The sequence below is a fragment of the Crotalus tigris genome, unplaced genomic scaffold, assembly GCF_016545835.1.
Source record: "Crotalus tigris isolate CLP2741 ecotype Arizona unplaced genomic scaffold, ASM1654583v1 scf7180000017791.1120302, whole genome shotgun sequence".
NCBI classification, from domain to species: Eukaryota; Metazoa; Chordata; class Lepidosauria; order Squamata; family Viperidae; genus Crotalus; species Crotalus tigris.
In genome coordinates, this window is record NW_024096638.1 from 699,656 (window position 1) to 715,476 (window position 15,821).

The 15,821-nt window shown below is 57.1% G+C and overlaps 1 protein-coding gene across 2 annotated transcripts in view; it reads left to right on the forward strand.

The window, feature by feature from the left end:
* SLC12A5 (solute carrier family 12 member 5) overlaps positions 1–15,821 on the forward strand; it is a 74,162-nt gene that overhangs the window by 10,509 nt on the left and 47,832 nt on the right. The window contains exon 1 of one of the 2 annotated variants that reach the window (XM_039342424.1): positions 14,343–14,748. The exons of the other annotated variant lie outside the window; for it this stretch is intronic. Within the exon in view, the coding sequence (XP_039198358.1) occupies positions 14,697–14,748 (52 nt within the window). The 5' untranslated portion in view covers positions 14,343–14,696. Of the gene's footprint in view, positions 1–14,342; positions 14,749–15,821 lie in introns of those variants that run through there. 2 annotated transcript variants of the gene reach the window in all.

Sequence of the window (15,821 nt, forward strand, 5' to 3'; positions counted from 1 at the left end):
TTTCTTTGCAAAAAGATTAAAGGAAATGTTCTTTTTGCAAGCATCTCTTAAAAATCTCGTGCATTTTAAAATCTGTCTTTCTCCGAAGATTTCATGTCTAATTAATTTCCTAGTCGTTTCTTTTTCCAGACAAGCAAAGGGTGTAAATCACTGAAGCGTGGAACACTGCAGAGTCCTGGGTGCTCTCTGAGCTTGTCTGCAGGCCTTCCATTGTCTGGCTGGGTGACTCCTTCACTGCTGCATGGATGATGTTCCCTAGTTGGGGCATGAAAGGTCTGCAAGGAAGCAGCCCGGCCCAGAGAGTGCCAAGGACTCCCCAGGGCCGGCCTGACCGACAGAGTCTCCTCTGTCAGAGCTCGGGAGGTTGGCAGCCGTGTAAATCATGACACAGCCGTGGGTTGAGCAGCAACATTCCCTGCCAGTCGGGTGCAGTGATTAAAGTGCTGGCCAGAGACCAGGGAAGCCCAGGCCGAAATCTACTCTCGCCCAGTCAGCTCCCTGGCTGACCTTGGGCCACGCGGGGCTCACGTGGAAAAGTGGGAGGAAGCAGTGGTCCCTCGGCCACTTTAGCTCAGTGGGTTAAAGTATTCCAGTATCTGAGGGGCTGCCCCAAAGAAGAGGGAGTCAAGCTATTCTCCAAAGCGCCTGGCTGGCTGAGGAATTCTGGGAGTTGAAGTCCACAAGTCTTAAAGTGGCCAAGTTTGGAGACCCCCTGCCTTAAGAGATGGAAGAGAGGCTGAATTTTCACTGCAGGTGAGGAATGGCAGCCATGCGGCTCCCTCTGCTGGTAACCTGTGGTAGTTGCCGTATTTTGCATTTCCCTTGAATTGGTGGCACTTCCTGATGGTATGTTGGCAAAGAGGCCCCCCTGACCGAAAGCGTGAGAGGGGTGTGCTTCACTCCCTATTTTTTCCCTTGTAAAACACCCAGAACTGGCGTTCGGGCTGTTGCCTGGCTTGTTCTCCCCCATCTGACACCCCCAATGGCTTCCCCAACCGGAGAGTCGACCCTCGTCTGCAGACGTGGTACGTCAGTCAAAGGCTGGCTTAGCAGCTCGGCAATTTCCCTGCTGCCGCCACCGCTGCCTCCTCTGGTGCAGCCTTCCTGCCGTGCCAGCCCCCCCCCCGCCAGGAGCCGCTCGGCTTGGTCATGAGTGGCAGCCAATGGGGAAGCGGGTGGGTGGTTGGGTGGGTGGGCTCTGCCCCCTCTGTCTTCCCTCTCCTGCAGGGAATTATCCCAGGAGCCCTTTGGGGCTGCAGAATCACAAACTGGCTTGAGAAATAAAAATGCCCATCAAGGATGATTGATCTCCTCTGTCAAAAATGGGGAGACCAGCAGGAGCCAACTGGCCCTTTGAGGTGGACGGAAGCCTCAAGTGGTCGGCTTAGGGCCACCCTGAGACCAGAATTGCTGCTGCTAACCAAGGCGGTTCTTAAGTGAGTTGCCCCCAATTTTATGCCACGGATGTTAAGCACATCGCTGCAGTTGTTAAGTGGATCATGCGATCATTAAGCGAATCTGGCTTCCCCCACTGACTTTGCTTGCTGGAAGCCAGCTGGGAAGGTTGCGGGGGGGGGGAATCACGTGACCCCCGGATGCTGCAACGGTCGCAAATATGGGCCGGTTGCCAAGCACCGAAATTTGGATTCCATGACGATGGGGTGGGGGTGGGGGTTTCCCATGGCTGCCAGCCGTAAGTCCAGCAGTTGGGAGTCTGCCAGGTTTAACACGCTTTGTTCAGTGCCACTGAGCAGTCAGTAAATGAATAGCTGTAAGTCAAGGACTGCCTGTAGTGCCCCAGCATGCTTCACTCTCTCTCTCTCTCTCTCTCTCTCTCTCTCTCTCCCTTTCTCCCTCCCTCCCTCCCTCCCGCCCTCTCTCTCTCTCTCTCTCTCTCACTCACTCACACACACACACACACACACACACACACACACACACACACAGAGCCTCTGCCTTCCTGGACAGGTAAAAACCTCACACGTTTGAATAAAATCAGACATTTGAACACCCAAAGTTTAATCTAACCTGTTAGCATGTGGTATGCAGGAAACGGTCCTGCTTAAGCTTATCCTGGGAACCTTGCCAGCATTAAGCTGTGGTTTGTTTAAATCACAACTGGCTGGCTTCACACCCCACACTAGATCGTAAACCCTCATGTCTGAAGCCATAAAACGCATCTCTTCCTGGTGCCGTGGGGGGCGCGCGTGAGGGGCGTCAGGGAGAAAGCTGCCAGCCGGGCGTGGTTTCTCTGGAAGTGAGGGGCTGCCCTCGGCCTAGCTGGGCTCCGAAGCCTGGCTGTCTCGTGCTGGACAAGGGGCCTTTTCTGAGGCTTCCAAGGCCGGGTCCCCAAATGCCCGCTCTGGGTGGGATTTGGGGGGGGCGACTGTGGCCAGAGTGGCAGTTTCAGCAGCGGGTGCGTTTCCCGGGCAGGCGGTGCTGCCGATCCCAGCCGTCCGGTCCAGGCGGCAGCTGAGCATTAATCCCGCCTTCACCCCTCTCCCCTGAGTCCGCAGGAAGCCCCTTGGGGTCCGTCAGCAGCAACAGCCGTCCCCGGCCAGAGTTAAGCCTCGGCTCACTGCTCCTGCGCCTCTCGGGGACGATGGCCGTGTGCCCAGCTCTGACAGCAGAAAAGCCCCGGGACCTCTTTGCTGCGGGGGGGGGGGCAGCATTCTACAGAGATGGACTTCACACCCTCCCCCTCCTGGCTGTTGTGTTGGGGGGGGGTTATGGCCTTCCTTATCTCCCACTAGCCATGGATCCTGGCTGTGACCTCCTGGACATTGGGGAGGGGGAGGCAGGAGAGTCATGGGGGGCAAGAGAAGTCATGCTCTGGACCCCTCCAGGGTGGGCTGCTGCAGGGCTCAAGCCCCTCCGGTTACTTTGCAGTGATATGGAGCGCGGGGGGGGGGAGGCAGTTGACCAGGTAGCATGTATTGATCACAAGTTGATATGTTGTTAGTTGTGAAGTCGTGTCCGACTCATCGTGACCCCCTGGACCACGTTCCTCCAGGCCTTCCTGTCCTCTACCATCTTCTGGAGTCCATTGAAGCTCCCGCCTCCTGCTTCAGGGACTCCATCCAGCCCCCTCCTTCTCTGTCGTCCCCTTCTTCTCTTGCCCTCCATCTTCCCCAGCATCAGGCTCTTCTCCAGTGAGTCCTTCCTTCCCATTAGGTGGCCAAAGGACTTGAGTTTCAACTTCAGGATCTGGCCTTCTAAAGAGCAGTCAGGGTTGATCTCCTCATCCCAGGCACCCATGCATCGTAATCTAGTATTTCTACATTACAGTGAAGCCTTCATTTAACAGACCATTATTCCCAAATGTCCATCACTGTAGCATTTACCTGTACACTGTCTTCATATTGACAATGTTAGACATATAACGGATATTGTTGTTGTTAGTTGCGAAGTCGTGTCCAACCCATTGCGACCCCATGAACAACATTCCTCCAGGTCTTCCTGTCCTCTACCATCTTCTGGAGTCCATTTAAGTTCTCACCTACTGCTTCAGTGACTCCATCCAGCCACCTCCTTCTCTGTCGTCCCCTTCTTCTCTTGCCCTCCATCTTCCCCAGCATCAGGCTCTTCTCCAGTGAGTCCTTCCTTCTCATTAGGGGGCCAAAGGACTTGCGGCCAAAGCCTCATGGAGCAAATTTTTATACTAGCAGCCTCTCTCCCCAACAGGGCTCTTGACTCGGCGACTGGGATTGTCGGAGTCCAAAGGGGGGGAGCAGGTTGAGAGACAGGAGGGAAATGGCTGCTGTTGAGGTCGGATGGGGGGGTGGTCTGGCCTGCACTGGGCGGGGGGGGGGGGCATTTCTCCTGCACTCCCAGCACCTGCTGGAGCAAAAGATGGGAGCCACAGCTGGGAGGGTCTTTCCCCAGTTGTGGCTGTTTCTTGGCCAGGAAGCGCCTGCCTGGGTCGTGGATTGACTGCTGTGATATATTCTCTGTGGGGCCACCCTTGATGGGCATCCAGAGAGGAAGCAGCTGCCGGCAGGCGAGCAGGAGGCTTGCCCGGACGAACCCTCGCCCTGCTCTGGCCTGAGCATGCCTGGCCGGAAATGCCGGACCTGGGTCTCTGCTGCGTTCCGGCCTGGCTGCTCCCGCCTGGCTTGTGGCTCCCCTGCCTGGGCGATGCCTGCCGGGGCCGTCCCGGGCCAGCTGCTTCCACGGGCGGCCTCAGCCCACGGACACGGCGGAGCGTCCTGGGCCGCCCCCGGCAGCCGGAGCCCGACGGGGCTGGATCGGCGGACCGGCCGCCTTCCTCGTCCCGCAGGCTCCGTCCCGTCCGGGCGCCCGGCGGAGGGGAAGCGGCGGCGGCGGCACGGAGGATGCCGGGCCACCATGGCAACACCGGAGCGCGCGCCCGGCCGCCGGTCGTCATAGCAACCGGCGACTGCAGGCGGGGGCCCGCGGTTTCCATGGCGACGGGGAGTGCCCCGCGCCTGCCTCCCTCCCTCCGCCCGGCTTGCCGGGAAGGGCGGGGGCGCGGGGGGGCTTGGCGGGGCCGGCGGGGCGGCTGTTCTCCGCGGGCGCTCCGGTGCCGGTGATGCGCGTTCGCCGCCGCCGCTTCTGGCTGCGGGCCAAGCGGGGCCTTTCGCGGCGTTTGGGGAGCAGCGGGTGACCCGAAGTCCCGCTGCGGCGCCCCCTCCCTCTTCCCGGGCGTCCAGCACTGGCCCGGTTCTCTCTCTCTCTCTGCGCGGGGAGACCCACAGCCACACACGCTCTGCGGGCGCGCGGGCGCGGGCGCGCGCACACACACACACACACAGACGCACAGAGCCGCTTGTGTAGAAGGGGGTGAGGGGAGGGGGCAGAAAGGCCTCACCCATCCCTGCAGGGAGAGAGAAGCTCTTGCAGGCCCTCCAGGAGCCCTCGCTGTGCCTGTCCCAGCAGGGCGTCAAGTGGCCTCTTTTTCCTGACCTGGCCTACCTTGCAGGGCTGGCAGGGCCGCCAAGAGGCGTTCGGGAGCTGCCTTGCTCCGATGGGGACACTCTGGAGCCGTTACCTTTTGGGGGGAGCTTTCTGAACTGGGGCCCTGCTGGGAGAGTGTTGAGTGACACACCCCCCCCGTGCAACCACTGGCTTGGAGCAAGAAGAGGAGGAGGAGGCCGGTGAGTTGCCAGTCCCGGCGGGGTTCTCCTGTCCCCCCCCCCCCCGAGGGACAGCTGCTTGCTGTCCTGGTCCAGCTGAGAAGCAGAGCAGCTTCACCCAGCACCGGGCAGGGCTGGGAGACTCAGCAAGGCTAGGGCTGGGCAAGGTGTGGAAGAGGGGAAGGGGGCATTTCCCCCCCCATGACAAGTAGCCTAGGAATTCTTGGGGGGCCCCAGTTGGCTAACACCTGGCTTCATTTAGCCACAGCTTCCTGAACAAGCCATTATGGCGGGAGTAGACAACCTTGGCTGTTTTGTGATTGGTGGACTTCAACTCCCAGAATTCCTGAGCCAGCCATGCTGAGGGGAAAGGGAGAAGTTTCCAAGCTGAACCAGGCTGGCTCAGGAATTCTGGGAGTTCAAGTCCACGAGTCATGAGGGGGCCATAGTTCCCCCATGCTGGCTCAGGAATTCTGGGAGTTGAAGTCCACCAGTCATAAAAGAGCTGAGGTTGCCTACTCTGCATTATGGGCTCACCTGACACAAAGCTCCCCCCAGAATGGTTGGTGCTCCATCTTCATTTTCAAAAAAAGACTGGACAGCCACTTGTCCAGGATGGCATAAGGACTCCTGTCTTGGGGGGGGGGGTTGCACTATAAGACCTTCCCTTCCAGCACTAGGATTCTGTGAGAAAGCTGCAAGGGATGAATCTGTCATCCATCCGAGCAATCGTTCAGGCGGCCACTTGCTCCCAGTGGACCTAGGAATGGCCATTGATTTCCAGGACTCTTGGGGACGGGGAGCCCGCAAGGGTGGCAGGGTAGGTGGGCGTCCCCTCCGTGACCTGAGCAGGACTGACCTGAGGGGGGGTAAGAGGCCACCCATGGGGAGGGCCATGGTCTGATCCCAGACACTGATTGGTCCGTGACCCCTGCCCGTCTCTTGGTGGGAGGGGGCTTCCTCTAGTTCAACCCTTCAGCCTGAGGGTTTCCAACTAATGGATGATGGGCTTTAGCATCTGTGGCTCCTCCCTCTCCCCCCCCTCGCAATGGGTGCTTTCTCAGTGATCTGGCAATATTATCACTAGGGCCTCTTCTGCTTCGGCAGGGTTGGACTAGATGACCTACAAGATCCCTTCCAACTCTGTTATTCTGATTCTGCCCTTTTTTTGCCAATCATCCATGGATTTTCGACACACACAAACACACACACACAACCGTGCACATTGTGAGTGCTGAATAGGCCATGGAGGCTCATTTATTGCAGCGGTGTCCCTTTCTCTGATGAGTGAGGGGTGTCAGCCCCTGAATGCTGCATGAGGCATGGGGGAGAAAGGGGGCAGCCCGGCCACAGAGCATCCACAGGGCACACTGTAGGCCCCTTGCCAAATGGTGGCCTCCAGAGACAGCACCCCACTTGAGAACAGGAAGTGGCTTCCATGCGGTATGAGTGGTCCATCATCCCATTTGACATTCATTAAGAGCCTCCACAGCAGAGGGTAGTCTATCTGCTTGGGGAGAAGCTTGCTCGTGGGCAGGGCAGGCACTGAACTTTCCCAAATGGATCAGGGAGGCCATTGCTGCTCCCCAAGGATGGGGGCTCTCCATTGGATTGCACCTTGCCCATCCGCCCCCAGACTCACTCCAGGTGGCCCCCCCCAGAGACCCCACCCCAATCACATTTCCCGTGTGTCTGGCATCTCTGGGCACCCACTGAGCCCAGCCCCTTTTTCGCTCTTTCCCTCCGTTTGCACAGCTGCCCATCTCACAAACGGGGGTGGGCTGGGGTGGCGATGCCATACAAGCAGCCCGTAAACACCGCTTGAAAAACCCTGATAAAAGCACATTATCTAGAACAGCGGTTCTCAACCTATGGGTCGCGACCCCACATGCAGCAAACATTAAATCAGAGCCAGGAATTCTGGGAATTGAAGTCCACGAGTCATAAAAGAGCCAAGATTGACTACCCCTGCATTAAATGGAGAGAGGCAGTTTGGGTTAGCACGGGGCTCTTCAAACCTGGCAACTTTAGGATTGTGGATTCCAGAATGCTGGCTGGGGAATTCTGGGGTTCCCCGGGCTAGCGATTAAGGCAGCAGGCTTGCAAGTGGGGGACCATGAGTTCAGGTCCTGCCATATCCATGAAAGCCAGCTGGGTGATTTTGAGCCAGCCACTCTCTCTCTCTCAGCCCACCCCATGGGTTTGTTGCTGTGGGGAAAACAGGGGAAGGAAGGAAGCCAGCTCCGATGCTGCTACCGTGAAACAGCTGCATGAAAACCCACCAGGCTCAGAGGGGCACCAAGGACACCCCTCCCCCTTCAGTCCCGAGCTACATATTTTGTCCTTTATTGGAAGGAAAGCACTTTGCATATGTTCACCCCCTTGAGTTATTTGTAGAAAAGAATAAAAGCAGGTGACAAATAAATAAACATTAAATAAATGCTTCCTTGTTTGTTTATTTGCTGCTTGGACTTATGCCCATCCTTCAGCCTGGTGCTTGCTCAAGGCAGCTCACATATGAAATGGAAACACAGAACAAAATTTAAAGTCTAAAGTAGAACTGAATTAAAACCATCTGACTAAGGTCTATCCAGTGCAAAGAGAGTGGCTCTGGGGGGGGGCAGTTCCCGAGGGAAGGGACACATTCCCCGGCCTGGACGCTGGGCGGGAGGGGCCCCTCTCCCCCACTCACCCAAAGGACGGTCCTCTGCGGAGGGGAACCTCCAAAGGCCTCTTGGACAGAGGTGGAGGACATCCAAGGGGGCTTCTTCAGTCCTGTCCAGCAGACCCTAGTGACCTATGTGGTCACTCAGGACGGACAGCAGATGGATGACTGGGCCTTGCAGTGGCTAAAAGCCACCTTGTTCACCAAGGACAGCTTTGGGATGCTTTTCAAGAGTAGCTTCATGTGAAGAGCCTTGCAGAGATCAAGGCTGTTGAAACGAAGGCCTAGATCAGGGGTAGGCAACCTTGGCTCTTTTATGACTCATGGACTTCAACTCCCAGAATTCCTGGCTCAGGAATTCTGGGAGTTGAAGTCCATGAGTCATAAAAGAGCCAAGGTTGCCTACCCCTGGCCTACATAAAGCGTTACTCCCATAAGATCAACTCCTCTGAGGTGCTTTGATTGGGGTGATTATGGAGACCCAACCCGCCTCTCCCCTCCTGTTCCTCACTCTAATGTTTTATGGCAGAGAATTTTCTGTTCCTCCAGACCCGTCCCTGGCAGCATCCAAAGCTCTGGAGAAATTGGCTGGAGAGGGGGGTCACTGCCCTACGCTCTCCCCTTGGGTCACCTGTCCAAATGGGCCCCCTCTCCTTGTAGTCTTGCTAAAAGAGTAGCACATTTGACTTAGAAGTTTTGGGGAGGGGTTTGATTAGGCCAGGAGTGGGGAACCTTGGCTCTTTTATGATTTGCAGACTTCAGCTCCCAGAATTCCTGAGCCAGGCTGGCTCAGCTTGGAAACCTCTCCCTTTCCCCTCAGCATGGCTGGCTCAGGAATTCTGGGAGTTGAAGTCTACCAGTCATAAAAGAGCCCAGGTTCCCCACCCCTGGATTAGGCCCTTTCTTTAAAAAATCAGCTTGTATGCCTGCCCAACATAATCAGTACTGAAGATGGACACCACTCCAGAATTCAGCTACTACTCTAGAATCTCTTGACCATTCATCAGACTGAAGTGGTGTAGAAATCCAGAAACTGCTTTACCTCTTTTCCTGGTGATTCGTGGAATAACAGGGTTGGAAGGGACCTTGGAGATCTTCCAGTCAACCCCCTGCTCAAGTGGGAGATCCTCTACCGTTCTGGTCGAGTGGCTGTCCAGTCTCTTCTGAAAAACCTGCGTGATGGAGCACCCACAACTTCTGGTGGGAAGCTGTTCCACTGGTTAATTGTCCTCACTGTCAGGAAATTCTGCCTTAATTCCAGGTTGCTTCTTCCTTGATTAGTTTCCATTTGTTGCTTCTTGTCCTGCCTTCAGGGGCTTTGGAGAACAGGTAGAATAGAGTAGAGTAGAGTAGAGTAGAGTAGAGTAGAGTAGAGTAGAGTAGAGAGTAGAATATGGAAAGAGTAGAATAGAGTAGAGTAGAGCAGAGCAGAGCAGAACAACAGAATAGAATAGAGCTGGAGGGGACCTTGGAGGTCTTCTAGTCCAGCCCCCTGCTCAAGCAGGAGAACCTATTCCATCTCAAGACAGGTGACTGTCCAGTCTCTTCTTAAAAACCTCCAGTGTTGGAACGCCCACAATTTCTGGAGGCAAAGCTGTTCCACTGGTTAATTGTCCTCACTGTTAGGAAGTTTCTTCTTAATTCCAGGTAGCCCCTGAGATAGTGGAAGGCCGCTCACCCTCAGTCCTTCTTTTCAGAGTTGGATTCCTGTTTCTAAGACAACTTGGAGGTAATATTGGCAATGTTTACTCCTGGACAGCGGCCCCCAACCTTTTGGGCACCAGGGACTGGTTCCGTGGAGAGAGGTTTTTCCACGGACTAGAAGGGGTGTGGTATTGTGTGCTGCCTGCATTCCATGGATGGGGTTTCATTTGTTTGCGTGGCCTGGTTGCTGGCAGGCCATGGACTGGTGCCGGACCGGGGATTGGGGACCCCTGCTCTTGTGGGCTCAACAAGATGGGGGAACTCAGATGTTGCCTTAGCGTGTTGTGTGAACTGGGCCATAATATGGATGATTAGCTTGAGGTGAGATGTTATTACTGTGACATTTATAAGGCTGCCTGGTTTCTTTGTGACTGGGCGATGCTGTCCTGCGTGGGGAGTCGTTTGGCCCAGCCTCCCCGTCTGCTTTCGACGGAATTTGGGGAGAGGAGTCAGCAGACACTGGAGGCAAAGAGTGGCTGATGAGGGGAAAGAAAGTGGAAATTAAGAGGCAGGGATTGAGGGAGGAGATGCTGATTAAAGTATGCGTGGAAGGTTGCAGGTTTAACATCTGGAACTTCTGGAGCTGTGGAGGGCCAAGTCAACTGGACCTTGAAAACTTGGCAGAGTTCCTGTTTGTCCAATCACCAGAGGTGCTTTTCCAAAAGGCAACTGGACTTTCCTGTTTTTTTTTTTTTCTTGGAAAACGTTTCGCTTCTCATCCAGGAAGAACTGAAGAAGCTTCTTGGGTGAGAAGCGAAACGTTTTCAAAGAAAACAACAACAACAAAAAAGTCCAGTTGCCTTTTGGAAAAGCACTTTTGAGACAGCCGTGACCTGGACGATTGAGGATCCCCATAGAGTAGACATTTGCCCCATCATACAACAAACAAAATCAAGGTGGGTTTATTCTGAGTTTCAACCTCACCGTTCTCCGTTTCTCGGGGTTGAGTGGTCTTTTCTGGAAGTCCCTCTTTGGTGGCTTGCTCCTCCATCTTCCTCCTTCCTCCCCCGGGGCCCGTCCTTCCTTCTCAGATGGCCTCCCTGCCAGGGGCTGCGGGTGGCCACTAAATCACACGTCACTTTTGGCTGGTTTGCTGGCTGCGTCCCCCTTCAGAGAAGGACGGGGGGGGGGGAGAAGAGAGAGAGAGTGATGTCATTGCTTACATCCTGGATGTGACCAGACCAGGTTGCCACCTCCCACAGGAGGGGCTGGGTCTCCACAAAACCCGGTCAGGGCCAAGACCTAATGGTGGCATCCACACAATGTGGAATGGTTGGGTTTGGCTTAAGGTTGCAGTCCCCTCTTGGGCTACTTTATGAAGAAATGTCTGGTGGAAACCCAGAAAATTCTTCAATTCAATCGCCAGGTGAAACCGGTTGTGTGAAAAGAGGGGATGTTGTGAGAAGATGTTGATGTGGAATTGTGGGTCAGATGACTTTCTTTCCACCGCACCACCCATTTCCCAGGTCTTCTGGGTGGGCCAGCTGGAATAAGTCATGGTTGCCAACTTTGAAGCCCTCCCAAAGCGACTCCTTGATGGACTGGCATCTCTTGGAGATGTTTGCCAACTCATGGAGGTCATCCGGTGGAGACCCCAGGAAGGTTGACCAGACTGAGCCCCCTTTTTCATGAGCCCCAAATACGGCTGAGCTTCAGGGCACCTTCACCCAGCAGGCAGAGCTTGGTCTTTGACGTAGTCAATTTTCTGGGTGCCTGGCATCTGCTGAGCTACGAGGGATTCTGAACAGGACTCAGGCCAAGCCAGTTTCACACACTTCTCTGTGGTTGATGCCACTGTTGGAGGGGACCACAAACTCCATGTGCCCGAGCCTCTTTCTAGGCTCTGAATCTAGCCTGGCTGGTCAGCAAGGAGTGGGATCTCTCTCTTTTTTGACGGGGGGGGGGACCCGATTTGCTCTTCTTCAATCCTCTGGCCCTCCTGAGAGATGATTGACAGCCCCACAGCTCTCCCACCAGTCCCTTCAGCTTTCTATACGGGTATTCCTCTACTTAGGACCACAAATGACCCCAGAATTGCTGTGGCTAAGTGAGACAGTTGTTAAGTGAGCTTTACTACTTTCTTGTCACAGTTAACCGAGTCACTGCCATTGTCGAGTTAGCAACCCGGTTGTTAAGTGAATCTGGCTCCTCCCCATGGACTTTGCTTGTCTAAAGGTCGCAAAAGGGGACCACCTGACCCCCCCCCCCGGTCATAAGTACGAACCAGTTGCCCAGCGTCTGAATTTTGGTCACGTGACCACGGGGGAGGTGCAGTGGTCGTAAGTGTGAAAAATGGTCATGTCACTTTTTTCAGTGCTGTTGTAACTTTGAACGGTCACTAAATGAACTGTTGTAAGTCAAGGACTACCTTTATCAAAGACTAGAAGCGTCTTTTTACTGCCTCTCTGCTGACCAGGACCCTCCCCCGTTGTGCATGTGCCCAACCCCTCCCCCCCATTTCCCCTGGATGTCATGATGGGGGCAGAAGAAGACTTGAGTCCCTCTGGGGGGTTTTTTTGGCTCGTTTATCAAGATTTCTCCATGTGGGGTAAGCAGCAAACACCCCCCCTCCCCTGCCTTCCTCTTGGTCTCCCTCTGCTTCCCCGGGCCATTAAGGGATTATTTTTAAACAATGCTTCACTTTTATTATAACGTGTTATCGCTGTTAGCCTGAAGTGTTAAATTGTACTTTCCTCTGATTTTTACTGTATTTATGACATGTTATGGCCTCGTGAGGGTTGTGCTTCTTCTCCTGAAAGTTATGGATGGTTCATAAGGTTAGAAAGTCTCCCGTTTTGATGGGCTCTCCCTTAATGGCGGGGGTGGGGTGGGGGGGGCATAGAGCAAGTCAAGCACTGTCCGTGGCCTGAGCCTCCCACGGATTGGATGTGTATGTCTTAATACCAGTTTATTTTGCAAAATTGTAGACAATTTATTGGAAATGTTTTGGAAATAGAGGAAAAATAGAAAGGTCTAGCGTTGCGCCTGAAGTGGGAATGAAAATTTCAGATAGAACATAGAATCATAGAGTTGGAAGCGACTTTGAAGGTCTTCTAGTCCAACCCCCAGCTCAAGCAGGAGATCCTCTGCCATTTCAGACAAAATGTCCAGTCTCTCCTTAAAAACCTCCAGTGAGAGAGGCACCAACGACTTCTGGAAGAAAACTGCTCAGATGACCAGAATTGGAAGGGATCTTGGAGGTCTTCTAGTCCACCCCCCTACTCAAGCGGGAGACCCTACACCAGATGGGCAGTTAGTATTTATAGTCCCCAATAATCAGATTACTTAGGGGGGGGAAACATGTTTATCTGTGGAAAACTTTCACAAATAGGACCAGACCCCTGGGGGGAGGGGTAGTTGTCGTCCACATTGGAGAAGTGACCCCTGGCAAATAGTGGGTGGCCATAAGTAATTTAGTCACAGAAAGACCTCTGTGGAACTTGACCCTTGGCCTGTGGGGGGGGCAGTTGCTCTCAGGGGGAAGCGGAGGAGTCTGCTGTGAGTCTTCTTGAGCTCCTGGGAGTTGAAGGGAGCAGAGGGCCAGCCTGGCCTGATGGAGGGGCTCAGCCCCCCTCCCAGCCCTATGGCAGCTCCGCCCCTCCTCTTTGCCAAGCCGCTGGGCGGGCTGAGCCCGACTCATCCAGAGAGGGGCACAGAGGGCACGGCCTTGCCTCGGGGCAGGCGGGAGAGAGGCTGGCAGTGAAGCCGAGCGGCTGCCAGGGCTCGGGGAAAGAGCCAGCCTGTAATTACAGCCCTGCAGGAGTAATGAGGGCTTGCCATGATTGGTGCTGGGATCCCAGGCCGAGCTTTCTTCCCTTCCCCGCTTGGCCTGTCTTGCTCATGCAGGGTCAAGGCTGACTGGATCCCAGTCTCAGCCCAGACATCCGCCCACCCTCTCTCTGTGGGCCAGGGCAGGCGGCTGGGGGGGGGAGGGTCCAGCTGGAAACCAGGCCTGGAGCTCCTGGACAGCCAGCAAAGGCAATGACCCCCCCCCCGTGGGGCTGTGGCTGGCTGGTGGGCAGCTCCGTCCAGCAGCCGCTGAGTTTCCAGCAGGAGGTGGCTGGTGTTGTGTGTGTGTGTGTGTGTGTGTGCACAGACATGCGGTTTTGAAGGAGAATCAGGGCAACTGTGCGGGGACCAGCTTGTCACAGAACAGGGGCTGGGCTGCATTACCTCCTCAGCGCCCCCCCCCACCTGTGCCTCAGCCTTGGCATTGGAAGCAGGCGACTCTCCAGGCTGCTTCCTCAGGGCCTCTGCTTCCTTAGGAGCCCGGCCACTGCTGGTGGCATGCAGCCCCTCCGAGGCTGGCTTTCGGGGCCTCCTCCTGGCTCTGGGGGACGGACGGGGGCCCCTGCGGAGCCAATTCAGCAGGAGCAGATGGGGAGCAAGGCTGGGCTCCTGGCACTTTCCTTGCAGTCCCCCCTGCTGGGAGTCGTGAGCAGGAAGCCCAGGCCCTCATCCTGCTCAGAAGTTTGGCTTGGGCCAGGAGGGGGAGCAAAACAGCCTGGCTCTGTTCACGGCCAAAGCCAGCTCTCCCCTGCCCAGCAAGGGGTGCACCTTGTGCTCACTTCGTCTGCCTGCTACAAGAATAGCATTCTCGGGGGGGCCTAGAGAAGCGCCCCCTCCACCAAACCCGGCCCTTACCTGCCAGGTCCCGTTTTGCACCAGTCCTGCCTGCTGGGGCGGCTAGACCCAGGGACGGGGGTGTCCAGGACTGTCTGCCTGTCCAGAGAGAGGAAGGGGGAGAGTTGGTCCCCAGCTCTCTTCCCCCGAATTCCACTCCACTGTCGGGGGGGTGGGGGGGAGAGGGGAGGAGGGGAGGGGAGGAGGAGGCAGCCCCAGACGAGACTGCATCAGCGCAGGCGGATTGCGGGGGAGAGCCGCAGTGCCAGCCCCCAGATGCCCTAATTCTTCTGCCGCTGGCTCAGAGCTGCGCTGCCCTCGGAGGTGGCGCGGGGCTTCGTGGACGCTCCTCGCCCCTCCTCGGCCGGCTCGCTTGCACCGCTGCGCCCCCGATCCGCCTCCCCTCCCCAACCTGCGGAGAGATGTCTCCTGAATGCAAGATGAAGTGAAGGGGGCTGAGCGGCGGCGGTGACAGCAGCGGCGGCGGCGGCGGCGGCGGAGGGGACGGCTCGGCTCTGCACTGCAGCGGAGCACGAGGAGACGCGGAGAAGCCTCCGAACCGGCAGCCGGTGCCGGCAGCCGGGAGCCGAGGCGAGCCGAGCTGCGCCATGCTCAACAACCTGACGGACTGCGAGGACGGCGAGGGGGGGGCGAGCCCAGGTAAGAGCGCGCGGCCAGTCCGGCTCTGCGCCCCGCTCGCCTCGCCCGCGCCGGCCAGGTGCGGCGGCGGCGGGAAGAGTCGGCCGGAGAGCCGAGCCGGAGGGCGCCGCGGCTATTTTTATCGGCGGAGCGCCGGGGCGGCGCGGCCTCTGCCGCTGTCCAGGGTGCTGGAATGCGGCCGCCGTCCAGGCTGACATCTGCCGAGCTTCGCGCCGCCCGCCCGCCCGCCCGAAAATGGTGGCAACTGGCGAGGGAGACATTTTGGCGAGGGAGCGGCGGGGACCCCCGCCTGGGCCGCCCCGGAGCCGCCGTGGCCCTGCGAGGACCCCCGCTCCGCGCAGAGCCCCCGCTGCTCTCTGGAAGGCGCCGCCCCCGTTGCGGATGCGCCGGGCGCCCTTCGCTGCCGGGCGCTGAACTTCCGCGGTGGGCGAGCTGCCGGGGGTCGCTTCTGCGCCACGGAAGGACCCCTCCCCCAAACGCCGGCCCAGAATGCGGCGCTCCTTCTCCCGCGGCCTTTCAGCCCGCGCCGCTGCCTCGCCGAGAGGCCGAGGGCGCCGGGCAGTTGCGCTCCCCTCTCCTTGCCCGCCACTGCCTTCAGGGACGGATCCTTTGCTGCAGACCCAGCGCCGTCCAGAAGCAAAACACTTGAACCCAGCTCCTTGCTGCAGCCCCCCCACGGCTGCCCTGGCAATGGCACCCCTGGGAGGGCAGTCAACTGTGCAGCCGCCCTCTGGGCAGCTGGGATTTGAATGACTGTGCCCCTGCCTGGTGCCAGCCCAGCTGAGTGGAGAGAACAATCCAGTGACTGGCAGGGGCACCGGTGATCCTGGGCCCTGTGTGTCTACAGGGGATGTGTGGGATGGCATGAGCCAAGGCAGATGCCATCTGATTGGAGCAGGCACCTCCAACTCTCTTCCTCCCCCCCTTCCCCTGGCAGTTGGGGGGTTGGTGTGGCTCTCTGTTCTCCCTCAAGGGCCCCCTCCGTGCAAAGGTGAAGGGGCTGCTGGCCGTGGATCTGGGGGAGGAAACGCTGCAGGAGCCCAGCCTCATGGAGGGAGCGAGCGTTGTTGCGC